The sequence below is a fragment of the Oncorhynchus mykiss genome, chromosome 18, assembly GCF_013265735.2.
Source record: "Oncorhynchus mykiss isolate Arlee chromosome 18, USDA_OmykA_1.1, whole genome shotgun sequence".
NCBI lineage: Eukaryota > Metazoa > Chordata > Actinopteri > Salmoniformes > Salmonidae > Oncorhynchus > Oncorhynchus mykiss.
In genome coordinates, this window is record NC_048582.1 from 20948193 (window position 1) to 20967089 (window position 18897).

The following is an 18897-nucleotide window of genomic DNA, read 5'->3' on the forward strand; positions in this document are numbered from 1 at the left end:
CTGCTCCAGATGGCGACAACATCACATACATCAAAAATAATCGAGGATAAAAAAACACTATAAAACCCGATGGCTTATTTCCATTGTGGTCCTCATTTTTCAGCAAGGTGACAGGTGGGAAAGACCAACACTTCACACGCACTCAATGCAATTAAAAACAACAAATGCAATTTACAGCAATCCATTTACAACAACAACATCTACAGTACAGAGGTGGCCGTTTAAGAGTCACCTCGTGGGAGAATACCCCTAATCGAACCGCCATGGTATTTCTAAAAATATTTTCTGGTTTGTTTGGGACACCTTGAAGCTATTCTCTGATGAGTTTTCAGGTAGCTTGGTAAACTGTTACACAGAACCGCAGCAGACTACACACATTCGTATTTTCCCCGTGGAGAGCTTAAGTCTGCAGGGAACCAAGTTCGTAAGAGCTCCTTCTGGTGAAGTACTAATGTGTCATTTATACAGCTGAAAGAATTACCCAGACTACTTTAATGTCCCCAAGAAGCAATTCCATTTTGCAGCAGGCATAGTTAATATGACAAGATCACATATTGAAATGTGTGAAACATCAGAGAAAAAAAAGCAACGGATATTTACAGAACCTTTACAAAAAGTCAGCAGGATAGTGCAAAGGTCTTAAAATGTCGAGGAAGGCTGGGCCTGTATTTGCAGGTCAAAGTGCTTAAAGCGCATATTGGTCCAACCCTAGATATTTGGAGGCAGAGTTATGGACAATTTTGTTGGTAAACCCCATTTTAATCTGAGTGACTCCTGTTTCCACCTTGAGCCATTCCAGTGCTTCAAAGTGAGAGGGTTCAAAGTGTGTACGAGCTGGAACCTTCAGATCTAATCTAATCTTATGAGGTCTGATGCTTATGCCTGATACCCTGGGTGGGTGGGTGGGGGGGGGGGGGGGGGGGGGGGACTGCTGTGCCAAGAGGCACACGCATAACCACGATGAAATTGCACTGCACTGTTGTTCTATGCAACAATCGAGATTTCCTGATTCAAATGCGTGTGCGCACTCATTCATTTAAATTCTAGATAACAGACAGTAAAGGGGAAACGAATACATTTTTGACATGACATTCTAGAATGTCAACAAAAAGTGTATGAAAAGGCCCTTTGAAGGGCAGGATCAAGTCCATATATTGTCTCCTTCCAGCACTATAAACTGCTCTTGGTCCAGCCCCAGAGGAACCGAAATGAGTATATGATAAGTATTTATACATTTACATAATTTAGCAGAAGCTCTAATCCAGAGCGATTTACAGTAGTGAGTACATACATTTTCGTACTGGTCCCCCATGGGAATCGAACCCACAACTCTGCCGTTGCATGCGTCATGCTCTTCCAACTAAGCCACAATGTGTATATGAAGATGTCTGAACAACTTAAGCCATGACCTGGTAAGAAATCCAAAGTTAGGATATGCAATTGAAGATGATTACCAAAAAAAAGTTTGTTATTTGTATAGGCAATTAAACAGTATAAGTGTAGCCTAAACCAGTCAAGTTTTGATTCACACCTGACATCTTCACAACAGGTTGAGCAGTGAATGGTAGACCGATGTTTCCAATGGGCCTCTCCAGCGGCCTTGCTTCAGGAAGTCAGTCAGAAGGCTGGTCTTGGGGAAGGGCTGCTCTAGTAGCAATGGGCAATAGCAAATCTTTATAGATCCCCTTTAGCTTTTTTTGGAGGCTGGTTTGACAGCAAACCATTACATTTTTGGATACTCACCCCTTTTTGATTAGGCTAAAAAGCAATTGAATGCTCAGTGTTTCTGTTGCTCATTCATTTAAAAATAAAAAAATCATTCTTGGGGGTGTGGTTCGATGTGGCCGTTCATGATGTTTGTCCCCCATGGGTCACCATAGGAATAAACTCAATACTTTTTCAAAATAGTGAGAATACATATTTTTTTAAATCTGTAATTAATTTGGACGTTTTTGCAGGTTTTAGTCGGTCAGTTGTGTGTTTGGTGCAGTATTTCTCAAGTAAAAAAATGCCTGACGTGTTGTCACTGATGGTCTGTCAGGATTGATGGTCTGTTTAGTTTCTACCGTTGTGACTAGATTGAGTAGGTCTACTACAGCTCCATCTAATGGACAGTGTCTGGGGAAAACAGTTGTTTAGGCTTAACTACAATGCTACAGTTGTCAACCTCTCTTTTCCTAACCTTAACCTCATTCTCCTAGCCTGTTATGTTAATTCTAACCTGCCACGTTACCTGCTATGTAAACAGTCCCTGGTTTGGGATTGGGCCACGACTACTTTCTGTTAATCTCTCATAGAAAGACTACTGGAAAAACAACTCGTAAACTTCCAGTTTGGCCGAGTTTCCCACTTGGAAATGATCATAAACAACCAATAGGAAGCTCTATGCATATAATGTACGTTATATTTAAATATGTAAACACAACTGAACAAATTGCGCAAGATTTTTGTTCTGGGCTAACCGATATTAATTTTTATTAAATACCTCAATGACGGTTAAAGTAACTAAAGTCCAGTGAAAATGTCACTTTTAAAGGTTTTTGTTAGCTCATACTCAAATAATGTTGTTGACTCGTCCTATACTCGCATTTGACGCCAAAGCATACATTTGAGAAAAAAAAAACATTTTAAAAATGCTTACAATTTCCGCATATAATGTAAAGTCAGGTTGGCTCATTGGTGGAGTTGGCCAATCAGCGGTTGACTTGTCATTAAAAATTTTAATGACCTGTATACACCCCCACTAATATGCCCCCACCATTGTGTTATTGGGGTATGCCCACACCATTCAAACACCGAAAAGCTTATTTTCAACATATTTAATTATTATCTTTTGAAATAAAAAGTATTTCACTCATATTGTCAATTATAGGTCATATTTCATAGAAATCTGGAAACACTGGACAGTTACTTTAACACTAAAATATTTTATTTTTAAAGAAGACTTCAAGAGTCGCCGAATAAATGAGTTATTTGACAAATGTAAAATACATATGTTGAATCAGCTATGTGAGTACAACAATACACACATTAAACATTATCAAGGATTATAAAACAAGTTATTATTTATATCCATTGTGGTCCTCATGAATATCTTTCATCTGGAGTTTGCTCCATTGTTTACGCATCTGCAAGCAAAGCAGCAACCGCAGTAATAAACCTTCATACCAGGTATAAGAGAAAAGGAATTGCAATTTATCCATCTGCTTTTAATCGAATTTATATTTTTAGATAATGACTTAGTGTACATCCTATCAAAGACTACAACAAATTCCCTCTTGACCTTCTTGCGTTGGGTATTGATTTATGAATATGTCCTTTGTGTTTTGAAGCATTGGACTACTTACTTTAAGTACAGTTGTTATAGCTCAGAACCTTGTTTTTTTTTTTTTTTTGCACAAGTAAAATACATTGTGGATCCTATATAGCCTACTAAAGCCAGCACAATAAAACATAATGCCAATGAAACTCAATGCAGGCTAAGACATGAACATTTTCCTAAAATGTATTCAACAAATCAAAAATCAATCAAATCAGTCAAATTAGAAAACAGGATTCAATGAAAACATCTAGAGTAGGACTACAGCTAATGTTAAATATATACATTATTATAGCTTAAATAGACTATTTTGTTGCTAACATTTTAATACTTCAGTCGTATCCACAGCCCACTGTAGGCTAATCCAAAAATGCAGTCTAATGAAAAAAACGAATGAACGATGTCCAGGTGGGTATTTAGACAGTTCTCGTTGATGCCAATAACCTAGGACGGGATATCTCTTCAATTCAGTTTATGTCTCTATCCAACTAGACTCCGAGATATCTTGTGGTTTTGCGTCTTCAGAGACACCCGTTGGTAAACTCTCCTTTGAAAGTGAGAGGACCTCGTCAAAGTTCGCAGTACCAATAGCGTGTCCATTAGTCCAGCAGGACAGAGCCGGACTAGACGCACCACAATACTGGGGTGAGGTACGCGCAAAATCCGTCGGTTCTGCGTAATAAGCAAGGGCTCTACCCGAACTGTCAGTTGCGGACAGCTGTAGGGCCTTTCCAGCTGCTGCATATGACAGCAAAGTGGCCGTGTTTCCAGTCGCGTCATTTGTGCGGGAGGCATAGTCCAGTCTGTTGTTTGTCGGTGTCACAAACCATCTCGGGGATGCCGCCATCGTGTCCTCCTCGCTGGTTTGCGGTGACAGCATGCTGTTAGTTAAGGGAAGGTTATAGTCTAGTCCAGACGTAGCTCCTGCGCTAGGGCGGAAACAGGACTTGGCATAAGTGCTGACGAATTGGTGCTGAAGGAAAGAATTAGCAAGAGCATATCTGGCACCGGGCACAAACTGAGCGTAGGTAGAGTCACTCGGTGATGGCGTCAACCGGTCACTATCGTAGCCTGTGTAGATTCTAGACATATCCAAAACAATCAATTAAGAAATTGAAAAATAATACAAATGAGAAAGACCTCAAATAAAACGTTTCCACAAGTATGAAGTAACAATGGCATGCAATTATAAATCACATTTAAAAAGAACTCCAGAGGTCTTACACCATTAAACCTAATTAATCTCCAATAGTTTCTTACATTCGATGTAAAAAAAACTACCTATTTGAAGAGAACATTGGCAAAAAAAATCGAACTTGTCTGTCCACGGGAATTCTGACAAGTAACCTCATAACATTTCCAATGGAACAAAAACATGCGTGTATCCAAATCCGTAATGCTTTTTCATGATCGTTTACATCAGAATGTAGTCCTTACCTTAAAGCTGGTGTTGAATAAATAATTTAAAAAAAACTATGGTTATCTTAGGAGTGACAGTATCGTCACCAATAAAATGGGGAAAAGTCGTGCGTAAAGCAGGGTTATCTCGAAACCAACCCCATTAAATGTGTTCATATTTGAGTTAGAGATCGAGATTCGAATAATTCCAATAGAATAATGTTTAAATATGTAAGGCTATTAAAAAATAACATGGGCTAGGCTAATCTATTTTTACTTACTTGTCATAATTGTCCCGAAAACCTTTTGCGAAAGGATTGTGGTCTATTTTCAGCTGTGTTATCTGAAAGAGGGAAATAACATTAAAAAGGCCTAGCCTACTGTAAATTTGTGAACCACTTTTACTTTCACTTTTTTTTTTAATGTAAAATGTTGCCTAGCCCCAATTAAGAAAATAAATCAATATTTGAAGGAACGAATTTCCTTACGTCTGTGTTCTGGTATGCTGTGACTGCAACGAATTGCGTCTCGGGGAACGTAAATGATTGTCTGGGTTGACTGGCGTTCTCGGCCCCATCCTCGTGCACCTCGACCACATTAAGACGGGGTTGGTACCTATGGAGGGACTGAACGACAACCATCTGAACAGAGGACATGAAAAACAGGTGTTAATTGGGGCATCTGTGATCATCTCTAGAGACAAAGAACAACTTGAAGATTATTTTTTTTCACTAAATACAAAAAAATGTATGAGAATAAATTCTGAATTGTTTCATACAATATGGTTGATAAATGCATAAAACATAATTTTGTAAATAAAATCTCTCAATGCAACGTCTCCAGACTTGAATATAGCATATTTTCAAGACCTCTTTCACCTTATATATATATATATATATATGTGTGTGTGTATTTGGGACTGTACGAAATTAGGACCACATTAAAAACTTACCTGCCCTGCACTTTCCAATGCCCCTTTATTATTTGCCAACTTCAGTTTTCCAAAAGAAATTTCTTGACGCATCCAGTGCGCGCCGGTGTTCGGAGAGTCTGGATGCATGTAGGCCTTGTTCCCTATAAATTAATTATTGAAGACATTACTCACTTTTGTTGCCAGAAAACCTCACTTGGAGAGAATAGAAGGGGGAAAAGAAAAGTAAAATCACTTGCCTGTCCCATTTGAGTCAGCTTTGCCGCAGGGTACCCACTGTCCTCCTTGGAACCGCCAGTGATTAGGGTCAGCGAGACTGACGTCCACAAAAATATTGTAATTTGCCGTCGGATCAAGACCAGATATATTAAAGCTCAGGAATGGAAACATTCGTCTGGAAGTAGAAAAAAGATTAATAGGAATTTTATTTCCTTTACAAATTCCTAAATCCCGCTAAAATTTTACTTAGAGAACGAAATTAATTATAATTTGAACTATTGCTGTGGCCATAATGTGTTAGTAAACCCCACGCGGTTTCAATAAACACGTCAATCGACTTGGTCCAAATAAGTACGGCAGTTTGCCCACTATGTTGACATTAGCCAACAGAACGGCAAGGGCGGCGAGAAAAGGGACGGGTCAATACTCACCGCCCCTGTTTAGTGATGATCATCTCTGTTTGGTGCCTGTGAAACGTGAGCCACAGAGCCCTGTTGCAGAGATAAACTTGCGCTTTACCAAAAACCATCCCGGTTTGCATTGCTGAGCTCTTGTGGAAAGCACCTCCTTGGTGGCCATGCCCATATGGCTGGGCGTAAAAGTATCCGGGCGCTGGGAAGCCTTGAGGTGACGTGGTGGTCAAGAGGCTATTATATGAGCCTTGTGTGACCACAGGATGGTGTGCCATGTAGTGACCCGAACTGGTGATGGCAAGGGCCGGGTAGGTGGCTCCGTGCAGTGTCCGGTGTGGGAACATGGTACCAGGCGAGGTAGCAGACGCGGGTTGAGCTTGGCTGGGCTGAGACGAGGGATACCGTCCCTCTGTAGATCCATGGAAGGTATGACGAATGTCACAGACGGTTTTTTGAGCAGACTGCCTACTGCTTCCCTTGTCGCCGTCACCAAATGAGTCCTCCGAGTCGATAAAGTCGTCTGCTTCTGACGGATTTGTCATCCCTGTGGTTTCTTTATTAGAACGTGTTAGTTCCTCTATTCAGTTCAGCCCCTCACTAGAGGAGAGCATAGGGTGGTACTGGGTAGCGAGTTCAGACCTGTCTGAGCTGTGGTAGTCGCTATCCATATTATTGGGCGTTGGATGTTGAGATGCGAAGATACTGGAGCTGCACAAGTAGCATTACGCGCAACACAAAAACCAATTTGGTTAAGGTTACGCGTATCACATGTAGGGAATATGAACTCTAAATACGCTTGGAACGAACCTAATGAAACGCCTACAGTTGTTACATTTTACATTACAGTATAGGAATAAGGTGAAGTAGCCTATATAAACAGTTATAGACATTTCTCATGTTCGTTTTGCTGGACTGGAACAAAATACTGCTAATGTTATACCTCTAGTACCATGTGGCAGGTAGATTATATATTTAAAACACGTTTATAGTTTATGACAACATTCATATATTTCCTTTTTTTATCAGAAAGTATTACTCAATCTTGAAAGTGGGCATGTCTCACATCAAATGGGGAGGGTAATTTTAACGTGATTGGAAAACAAGGCTTCAAGGAGTATCAGAAGTGCCATCAACCATGGCATAACTAATTGAAAAATGACAGCTAGTGATAGCTGGCAGCTTGGCAAGATTCATAGGGTGTGTCAGAAATGGCACCCCATTCACAATATATGTGTACTAGATTTGACCAGGGAACTACATAAAGGATTAGTGTGCCATTTCAGATGCAATATTGTGTGTGTATGGACCAAAACTTTCTCTCAGACACCCATCTGAGACCAGCCAGTCAAACCGCAACACATCACCCATGCTGCTGTTCTGTATTATAAGGATACAAGTCCACGGCCCACCTTTCATACACATTTATTTTTTATAAAACAAAACAAAGTTAGAATATGAACAGTTAAATGCAAGAGGGGGGGTGGCTTCACTGAAAGACCACAGTATCCAACATGGCGGCTAGGCACTGAACGATGTTGGACGTCATCAGGACGTCGACGTGCTCCTCCAGGTGCCTCTTGGGATCCTGCGAGAAGAACACAGTAAACAGGTCAAGGAGGGTCATTGCAAATATTATACATGGGCATTTATGATGTAGCTCGCAAAACAGAGATTGTGTTCAGGTTACAGCGAGGACGGATACCTGCTTTCCGACGTTCTTGATGGCCAGCTGCTCAGGGGTCATCTTATCCTCTTCTTCGACCGCCTGGGGTAGAACACAGCAACATTGATTCTCACTCAGACGTTAACATTTAAAGCTGGGTTTTGTTCATTATGGCATGTAAAGAATAAAACTATTTGGAACAGAATACAAAAAAAGTGTATTTATTTTATTTGACCTTTTATAAACACAAAACATACATCATACAAACATCAGTTGCATCACACCTGCCCAGAACACCATCACACATCTCCAGCGGCCACATGGCCTGAAACGCCAACATTTTGTTTCTCTCCCTAGCCCGCTCACTTTCAATATTTAAATCATTTGATTTTTCCAGTGTGTTAATGATGGCGGATTGATTGATTTCCACGTTTTTTCAAGATGAGTGATGAGAATAGAATCGTCCAACCCATCAGGTATCTCACTACACCCCCATACGCCATGCCCATGTCTTGGAAATTGCCGTTTCTGATTGGACAAGTCCAGGTAGTCCCTCCCTGTTGTAGTCCATTTTATTCAATTTGAATACTAATGAACACCACCCGGGATAACTCATGTAGTTTGCCCACGCTGACCCCTGGTCTCAAAATACTTCCAGGCCCTCCCACTTTCCCCTTCTGATCCCTGCCTGCTCACCTTGTTGTAGTTCTTGGCCAGCTCCAGCATCTCCTTGACGATGTTCTCGTTGAGCTTGCAGTGCTCGCTGTAGTCCTGCAGGGTCAGGCCCTCCATCCAGCTCTTCTTGTGTAGGTTCAACAGCATCTGGGAGGTCAAGGATCAAGTCACTCAAGGATCATATGTTAATGTGGCACATGCAACCAAGAGAGGATAGAGGTACCGTGTACGTATTGTTATGGCGCACAGAAGATGACATCACCTGTCATTCAGGAGAACATACAGTAATCATATTATGAAATGTTACTGTAGCAAAATCATAATTAACTCAATAAACTATGACAGTCAACAGTCATCTTTTTCTGATATCATTCTATACTCCCCTTAAACAGATTTTTCAGAAATGTTTCACACCTTTTGCTCGAGTTCATTTTTCCTGTAGTTGATGGTGATGGAGTAGTAATGCCTGTTCAGTCCATGGATCAGAGCCTTGGAGGAGGACAACAGATGATTGAAATAAGAACAGAAACTCTACATTCACGTGCATGTTAAAAACACAGAGCTGGTCAGAGGCTCCATGGTCTTACCTGGATGGAGGGCTTGTTCAGATGGCCCAGGTTGGAGGTGGTTTGCCTGGGCTCGTGTCCCAGAACCATCATGTTGGCATTGATCAGCCGGAACGCATCGATAACAACCTGCCCGAAATAACAAGGAGGAACCATGTGTTATCTCACAGAGAGCAGAGAAACGAAGTCCATACCAATTTGAAATTCAATTCCCGAGCAGAAGAAGAAAAAAAAAAAAACGTTAAAAAAATTGAAAGAATGCCAAGTAAGTACCACACTCTGCTTTGGATCTAAGCCATGAGGGTAACGTTGTGTGTGAGAATACTGTGAAAGGGAGAGTAGATGACTGGGGAGGGAGGGAGATAGTGAACAGCAGATCAGGGACGGTACCAACTGCTGTAAGCAGGCTGTCACTCCAGATGTGTGTAAACGACACCGAAACCACAGCCTTGCCTGAGTGCAGTACATGTCCCTAGTCACATCCTATTACTAGACCCTGCGTTGCATCATTCCAGGTGAGTAGACATTGCATAGCCATAGCAAGGCAAAGATATGCAACCATGCTTGGAGAGGCTCTGCCGGAAAGCATGACAGGTGAGTAGCTCACGGTTACAGTCATGTTAAAACATTGATGGATTTATGGTGGACCTGACTTTAGCCTTGTTTACTAGGATGTCACCCTGAGACCTGCATCCATACATTTTACTACAAAGCACAGGAAATTAGTGTGTTGAAACACATTTAGCTGTTTTCTTTCACTGGTCCTGGCTGCCTTAGCCAAGGATGAGGTGCTTGACTTTTAATACCCGTGTCACTCCAAATTAACTCTAGGTTATCGTGTCTTGCATGGAAATTGGTCTCACGAAGGAAAGGTGCCGAGCACCGTGAAACGACAGGCATTATTGTCATGTTCTGTGGTTATATTGGCTGCTCATTGAAAGGACCATAATGGATTGTGTACAATGAGATTCCGAGTGGCAGACAGTGACGAGAGACAGTGAACGTGACAGGGAAGCAGGACACTGCCATGTTCTGAGCACATCAAGAGTAGGCTTCATCTTTCACAAGCAAGATTTGGCTGAGAGACACCTTTTTTTCTCAAAGGCAGAGGCGGTGAAACCTGCTAAAAACACAAATATGTCAAAATGAAGATTGGCAAACGTGCCCTGGTATTTGTAAGTTTGTGAAAATGTAATGTATATATTTTTATATTCTCTCTCACGCTTGGGTGGCAAAATATTAAGACTAAAAAGGTTGTAAAGCCATCCCCTCGGTCATCAACGACACGACTCTTAATAGCAATCTAATTAAATATCTTTATGAGATCGCCTGTGCTTCGGAACCATTTCTAATGTAAAACATTGGGGAGCTAACTTTCATTTCTAGTGGTGCACTCTCCTCTGAGCGGAGATCACACATTGAGATGGAATTGGCTCTCACATTCACAGACAGCTCTGTGGAGGTGATAATAGACAGCTCCCTGCAGCACAGAGGCAGGAGCAGATGGAGGAAGTGCCATATGGGGCCCGTGAGGGTGGAAGAGAGAGAAAGAAACATAACAAGGAAAGGAGGGTGGTGGGGATGGGGATGGGGGTGTATGATCAGTTCTAGATGAAGACGTCTCAATCCCAGGAGATCTATGAGTAAACAACCTTAGATGACTACACACGCTGTTAACTCAAATCGTTAGAGATTTTAGCTTCCTCCCAGTCAGTCAACCACTGATTTTATTATTGGATTGATTGAAGTTTGCACGCACAAGAAAGTCAACCTGTCACACAATTGGCATACAAATTAAATTAGAACATTGCTAAATATAAAAGATAATCAAATCACCAGTCCAGTCACAGCATTGGCAGGTGCCATCACAATCATGGTGGTTCAGGGACGCAAACTGATGCAGGCCCAAAAAGGTGAGAAATATTTTTCGCGGGGGGGGGGAAAAAAAAATCTGTGTAAATGCCTGTTCCCATTTTCTATACGTGTGCTGCACAAAAACCTGATAGTCACACCTATACTCAATACAACACTCTACTCAATACAACACATTGAATTTAGCTTCACACTTTTTTTTACTGTATAATAAAAAAGGCTACTGCAGAAAATAGCTGATTTGCTCATATCCAAAGGCCTACCTATTATCGGGCAGGAGGAACGTAGTTAGGAATACAACTGCATAATGATCTGCATTTTCATTGTGGCAGTAAGGGGAAAACACACTAGGCCTATATGAAACCATATTTAGCCTAGTCTTCAGACAACTTTAAATGCATAGCCTACACACTCTCCTTACCTGCCACACACACACCAAACATAATTTAAAGTGAAACTGACAGTGCTTGAGTTACTTTGCAGATATGAAGGCAGACAACCATAATATGAAAAATATAAAATTCCCAGTTTATGCTAGAAAACCAACTTTATAAGAGGTTTTAAAAATAGGCTATACTTGACTCAGAATTCCATGATGTATAGTAAGGCATTATTGGCAGAATAGATGGATGCAGTTCAATGGACGATTCATATAATTCACCAATACATTTCTTGGTGGTCCAGAAAATATTGCTATCAGGTTGTAAAGCAAAGCTGGCCTGGTACATCGTTTGTTGCCTCCACCCATTCAGGATGCACTGTTTCAGTTTCAATGAGTGAATATTTTCAACAAAAACGGATGACTAAATAAGGCTGGGAATGTTAATACAATCAAACTATACGGTCACACCATTCATCCTCCAACATCACATTTCAGCATAATAATACACTTCCCCATGTCGCAAGGATCTGTACACAATTCCTGGAAGCTGAAAATGTCCCAGTCCTTTCATGGTCTGCATACTCACCAGACATGTCATTCATTGAGCATGTTTGGGATGCTCTGAATCGACGTGTACGACAGCGTGTTCCAGTTCCTGCCAACATCTTCGCACAACCATTGAAGAGGAGTGGGACAACATTCCACAATCAACAGCCTGATCAACTCCACGCAAAGGAAGATGTCACGCTGCATGACGCAAATGGTGGTCACACCAGATACTGACTGTCTTCTGATCAACACCCCTACCTTTAAAAAAAAAAAAATGGTATCTGTATTCCCAGTCATGTGAAATCCCTAGATCAGGGCCTAATGGGGCAAGCACTCTGTTCACATCAGCAAACCGCTCACCCACACAACGCCATACACGTGGTCTGCGGTTGTGAGGCCGGTTGGACATACTACCAAATTCGTTGGAGGTGGCTTATGGTAGAGAAATGACCATTCAATTCTCTGGCAACAGCTCTGGGGACATTACTGCAGTCAACAAGAAATGTGAACCGCTTTGCTAGCTAGCTCTTTTGAATTTGAACGACATCCACAGTAAGCATATCGCTTAGTTCCGTTTGTATATATTTTGCATCCATCACATGGGCGGGCAGGCAGGCAAGTGAGTTGGGACAAGCATGCATTGACAGGCAAGCTGCAGAAGGACGAGCAGGCTACTATTCCCCATCATTTATCAGTGCAATTGAGACGGCCAACTAGCTGAAAGTTTGAGAGGTTTTATCTAATGTTCCCTCGTTAGATTTCAGCTCATCACGTTCTGGCTAGCTAGTTGTTGATCTTATTGTTGTTGATGTGCATAGGCAACAGAGGGAGAGAGAGCCTAACTTTAAGGTTGCTTGATCAATAGGACTGAAGTTCCCAAATGTAAGAGGACTCCCGTGGTATTTACACATTTGCAGAAATAATCCATCCAGATGTATTTTATGGCTTTTGGCGTATGCGTTCTAATGATAAAGTCACGCTGCTGCTACTTCCTGTAAACACACAGTCCAGTTCAAAATGAATGACGGCAGGCCCGCGTGGCAAATGGCTTATTTGCATATAAGCCTACTGTAACTGATTGGCTATGGCGCAATGATCTCCGAAGACTTCAGGTTTTATTTACTGCAGCGTCTTAATTATCCAAACGCATGGCCGCTTTCCCACTTTTCACAAATGCCTTAGTATAAGCCATTCCCAAACATTCTATGAATTTATTTAAACGACCGCATCTAAGCGCTCGCTTGTCATAAAATGTAAAACAACGGTGTCATTCTTCCTGGGGGTGTATATGATCAGATTTTAATAAGATTTCATGTTGCTAAAACGCGGTCAGTTCCAATTTAAGGAACACCAGAAAAAGAGTGCCATCCAAAATGTGCATAGCCACGGTACCATGCTAGCTAGCCAGGTAACATCACTAAACAAGGTTGTTCGTTATCAAACCAAAAACGTGGGCCCTTGAGTGGTTTAAAACCGCACGCGTCATGATTAAAGACATTGTACACGAGAGGGCGTGCTGAACTACTTTAGCACCGCTGTGCCTTGGTTATTATGTACGAGGCAGAGTACCGTAGATCATCAGTCATGTTAAAAAAAGTTGTTTTGCACAACCGAGTTGATTTTCTACAACCAGTAACCAATTAAATACGTAAAAAAAATATATAAATTAATTCATAGGCTACTATTTCATCCCTGACGAAAATATCGGCCTAGTCCCGACATCTACGGTTGCTAGCCAAGCCGGCTGTTCATTCCATCAGTTGTTGCAAACCAAATGGTATAAAGTCTAGATGCCTTTTACAGTGAAGATCAAGGTAATGAATTGTCTTATTGACATTACTTCTCCTTGCATCCAGCCTAACATTTAGTTTTCAACAACGAAGGCTTTGTACAAACGTTTGTCTCTTGACATTTACAATTGTATTTTAACCCCCCTTTCTGATCTTGTCTCATCGCTGCAACTTCCCAACGGGCTCGGGAGGCGAAGGTCGAGTCTTGCGTCCTCCGAAACATGACCCGCCAATGTTTCTTTTGACCAACCCCTCGTAGACGAAATTACCTCAAATGTGCGCTAATTCATGGTAGAAAGTAGCTCCGGTAATGTGGAGCATAACCTTAGAGTGGTTTGGCGTAAAATCTCACGGTGTTCAGTGATGTAAAGGCACAATTAGGACTTTCACTGTGCTCTTTTTTCCTCTATAGCAGTGGCACTCAGAGGCTGCGTGACAGCGAAGCCTAGTCAGACCGGCCTGCTTGCTCTTACAGGTGAAATGAAAAGATACTATCCACTTCGCTCACGCTGTGAGCCACTCCAATAATTAAGCAAATGTAACAGAAACCCTATCACTGTCTGCACATACCAGCTCTCCATCACGGCTAAATTACATTTTTAAAAACTGACGGAGATGCGCAGAAAGTATGGTGTGAGAAAAGCAGCTGAATAGGCTAACGCAAGCTGGTTGCTCACAACAGTCACATGTGATATTGCATGAAACACTCACTCTGATATGACATCACGCTCGGATATTCTATTTGTAGGACGCATTCTGTTCTCAGTTATTCATTTCGATAAGCGAAGCATACACCATTATTCATTGAAAAGAGTATTGGGACATCACGCCTCCAATATACACTGTTGTGCAGCTACCTGCCTGCGCTACCATGCTGGGTTTAGTAATACAGCATCCAAGTCACTCCCTCGCTTCCTCCAATGCATATACGTGTTCCAGTAGGTTATTACACACACAGTAAAGTAAGCCGAGGCAAGCGTGTGGTAATGTTATCTTGCCAACTTAGATGCTAATGTAGCTAGCTAACATTAACAACTGTGTAATAATTTGCGCCATAGGAACATACATCCTTCTTATCAACTATAATCACAGCACTATTTTGCAGACATGTTGCATTTCAAATCCCCCCCCCCCCCACAGACAGTTATTTTTATGGATCTACAAAGTTCACGTGGATGACCTATTTTGAGAACAAAAAATTGGGCCATGAGTAGTTTAAAACAGCCCGCATCCTGGTTAATGAAATTGTACACGAGAGGGAGTGCTGAAATACTTTTTTAGCACCGCTGTGATGAGTTGGCATCCCTATGGTTGTTGGACCTACCTTTCCTTTCACGCTCTGGATGGGGTCCACCACCACGGCCACAGCTCTCTCCGACAGGGCCTCGAAACTCTGCTGGGTGTTGATGTCAACACCGGACAGCCAGCAGCCAAACCCGGGGTGACTGTGGTACCAGCCAACCACCATCTCTGGTCTAGTTGGAGGAGCCACAGCAATGACAACCACCTCAATTATTTTAGTTCAACACTATTACTGCACAGATACCTTTCTTCATGTCTATTTTACACATTTCGGTTTTGTTTTATTGTTACAAATGACATTTTTCTGTTTTTAGTGTATCCTGGAGTGTAGAGCATTTACAGCGTGACTGTCCGGTAGAAGCTATGCCAAATCAACAGTCGTGTTCTAACTAATATGTTTTATATTAGTAAGTCGTCCATATGCATTTACCTGCCAGTTTGCTTAAGCATATCCAACATTTTAGCTTGGAAGACGGGGTCCACGGCCTCCACACTGACACCCTGTCGGAGAGAGAAGTGCTATTACGCAAACCCGGATGGAGAAAACATCACACGCATAACTGTAGAGTTACTCAACATTGTCCTGCGAGGTCTGTTAGGGGAAATGACTGGGAAAACGTACAGTTCCTGACTGCGGCATGGCGAACACGTCAATCACTCGCACAGTGTAGTCGTCCACAAACTCGCCCAGCATCAAACCCATGACCTCCATGGGCACACCGGCACGCCCGTGCTTCAGCATCTGAATGAGATGGAAATACATGGTGAGACGTAGACACCATGGACACACATCATGTAACTAGTCGGTATAAAATGGCAACTGTTTATTTCCTTCTTACCTTGAGCAGTGCCAGTGAGGAGATGTACACCTGCTCTGCAGTGTCTACGGCGGGGGCGTCTGTAGGTGGGCCCTGGGGGGGAAATAACCGATTTTAGGCTATAGTTTATCACACAGAGCTGATTAGGATGACAAAATACAGCTTCACTGGAGTTTATAATATATTAGTATTATAATATTGACAAACTGATGATCATTGTTTAAAGGGAGACTCAGCGAAATGACATTGCCACGAGCGGCACCACAGATATTGAGATGAGTGAGATGCAAGACTTCGCTCTCAGTGTCTGCGCATGTCCACGGGGAAGTTGAGCCTCGTGCTTCAACCCTCTTAGTTGTTGAGGAAATTGAGCCACTATGCTGTTTACTTTCTGCTTCTACATCATATCGTTGAGTCTACCTTTAACATTTTGTTGACAATAAACACCACCTGCAATTTGACATTAGCCTAGCCACTAGCCAGTGAAAAACCCAGCAGCATCACACCAGTTTGAGTGTCAAGAACTGCATTTGGCACCTACTACTATACCCCATTCAAAAGCACTTAAATCTTTTGTCTTGCCAATTCACCCTCAATGGCACACATTCACAATCCATGTCTCAATTGTCTCAAGGCTTAAAAATCCTTCTTTAACCTGTCTCATCTCCTTCATCTACATTGATTGAAGTGGATTTAGCAAGTCACATCAATAAGGGATCATAGCTTTCACCTGGTCAGTCTGTCATGGAAAGAGCAGGTGTTCCTAATGTTTTGTACACTCAGTGTATGTTCAATATCCTGAAAGTAATATTGTAATTTAAATGGTGCTCTGAAGCCCTGCATGTCAGAGAGGGAGAAGTTAAAAGAAGACACCCCCCTCTTTTTAACACCTCTGTAGGGTGCCAAGGCAGCCACTTACTGGAGGTGTTAATTGGCAAATCCAACGCCAGTCGGGAGCAAGCTCCTCATTGGCCTCGCCTCGCAAGGCTTGGCCGCTATGAACACAACAAAGTGGGCTCTTTTCTTTTCTCTCACCAAAGAGCGCCCCTAGCCCTTGTGATTGGGCAGGGCTACACTAAAAACATGTTCCAACAAAGCATGCTCGATAATAGCGCAAGGGAGACAATGCAGTGGTTAGGTGGCCTACACCATAATTCTTTACTTTCGATTAGGCTACTTAGAATTTGTTAATACATATTGAACAGAATGCCTTGACAATCTATTCTCATTATCCATTTCACATGACAAAGACTGTAGAGCAAATAGACTATAGCTAAGAAGACTATTCAACTTGGCAGAGAGGTTATTGAGGGAGGCAACCACTCTGCATCTCAGTGCAAGAGGCGTCACTACAGCCCCTGGTTCGAATCCAGGCTGTATCACAGCTGGCCATGATGGGAGTCCCACAGGGCGGCGCACAATTGACCCAGGGTCGTTCAGAGTTGGCCGTCATTTGTTCTTAACTGACTTGCCTAGTTCAATAGCGGTTAAATAAATAAAACAAAATACATTTTTATAACAATAACTCTTAACCTGATTGTGTGGACTATAGACCACACAACATACTAACATTCACGATATTTAAGACAGCCGAGCTGTGCCAGGTCCTTTTCAGTCTGTGAATAAGAGCAACAAGGTCTACCCTGGCTATAGCCTCTCACTTTTAATTTGTAGTCGCTTCAGCATATTCCACCCGACTCAAGTCAGAATCACTCCCTGTTTGGTGATCAGGGATAAGATAGGTGTTGTAGATATATAGCTAGGATAGTTATAGCCCAATATTGGGGCTCTGATTCATTATTGAGTTAATGAGACAAGGTCTAAAGGCATTCAATAGCAACAGAGCGTGCAAGATAAGTCATGGCTGAAAACACACCTGACCCAGTCCGGGCATTCCTCCTCCAAGCCTCAGCAGCCTATCCATTTCTGTTGAGGGAAAACACAGCAATGAATGTCAACCCTATTTATCATCTTCAACCCTATTTATCATCTTCAACCCTATTAGTTTCTAAACAATATGCATTGTTGTTCATTCGTAAACTACACAACAGTTGTTAATCCCTTTAACCAAAAGGCAGTCAAAAGAGCAGGATGGAATGACATGGCATAGTTTGCCAGTTAACGTTAATTGTCAGAAGACACGGTTGTGACCATCTGTTTCACATGTAGCTAGCTGATTTTAATGATTAATCTGGAATGTCTGCTTTCATACAGTATCATCTAGCTATTATTCCTGACTATTATATAACTAGATATATTAAATTGTCTCATCACAAATGATTGATAATGACAGTAAAGTGACTACGCTAACTAACGAGGTTGACAGTTAGCTACATATTATAGATAGTAGACTAACGTCAATCATCTAGCTGTCTAAGTTAATCTTATCCCCCAGAACAAAGAAAATAGTGTTAAACGCGGGATAACATAAAATTCTTTATAAAAAAGAGTGGTCTCTGTCAACTAACCAACATGTTTGACTAAGTTTGCTAACGTTAACCAGATAAACTGCCTTAGCTCGCTTGCTAGCGGTAACGTTAGCGACAGTTAGCTAGCTAACGTTAGCTCTTTCATTACACGCGACAGTCGAAAAACAAAACTGACTACATAGCAACTTCTTCGGCACGGATTAATTGTTGCTAGGGTAGTGATATTAACATTTGTGGGAGTGTGATCTTACCTGTTCAAGATGTGAAAATGTTGGAAAGAAAAGTCGTGTGTGCTAACTATTCAAGTCTCGCTTGCTACAATGAATCAGCCAGAATTCCTCAATCAAAACAAATTTGTCGGAACATTGGGTATTTCCGGCGCCTTGATGACCACTTCCACTCTCCGCTACATTCTGCTGTAGATCGCTTTCTAGAAGCAAGGGGGAGCTGACTGCAGCTGAATCACTGTCCCTTAAGCTGCTCCAGCCAGTAAAGCAGTATATGCATTTAGTACAGACCCACATTGATGCTCAAAGCTCCAAATATTAGTGTGATACAAACTAGGCTAACC

At 41.8% G+C, this 18897-nt stretch overlaps 1 protein-coding gene and 1 pseudogene across 1 annotated transcript; both read right to left on the reverse strand.

The window, feature by feature from the left end:
* Positions 1 to 937: 937 nt before the first annotated feature.
* Positions 938 to 7653, reverse strand: LOC110495806 (annotated as a pseudogene).
* Positions 7654 to 7686: 33 nt separating this feature from the next.
* Positions 7687 to 18728, reverse strand: LOC110495808 (26S proteasome non-ATPase regulatory subunit 14). The gene is made up of 11 exons (XM_021571254.2): positions 18578 to 18728; positions 17774 to 17823; positions 15919 to 15990; positions 15702 to 15821; positions 15510 to 15580; positions 15102 to 15252; positions 9206 to 9313; positions 9033 to 9107; positions 8640 to 8765; positions 7983 to 8045; positions 7687 to 7865 (listed from the first exon to the last, which is right to left on the reverse strand). Exons 2-11 carry the CDS (start codon positions 17819 to 17821, stop codon positions 7767 to 7769), a joined length of 933 nt encoding a protein of 310 aa, XP_021426929.1. The 5' UTR covers positions 17822 to 17823; positions 18578 to 18728; the 3' UTR covers positions 7687 to 7766.
* Positions 18729 to 18897: the final 169 nt, after the last annotated feature.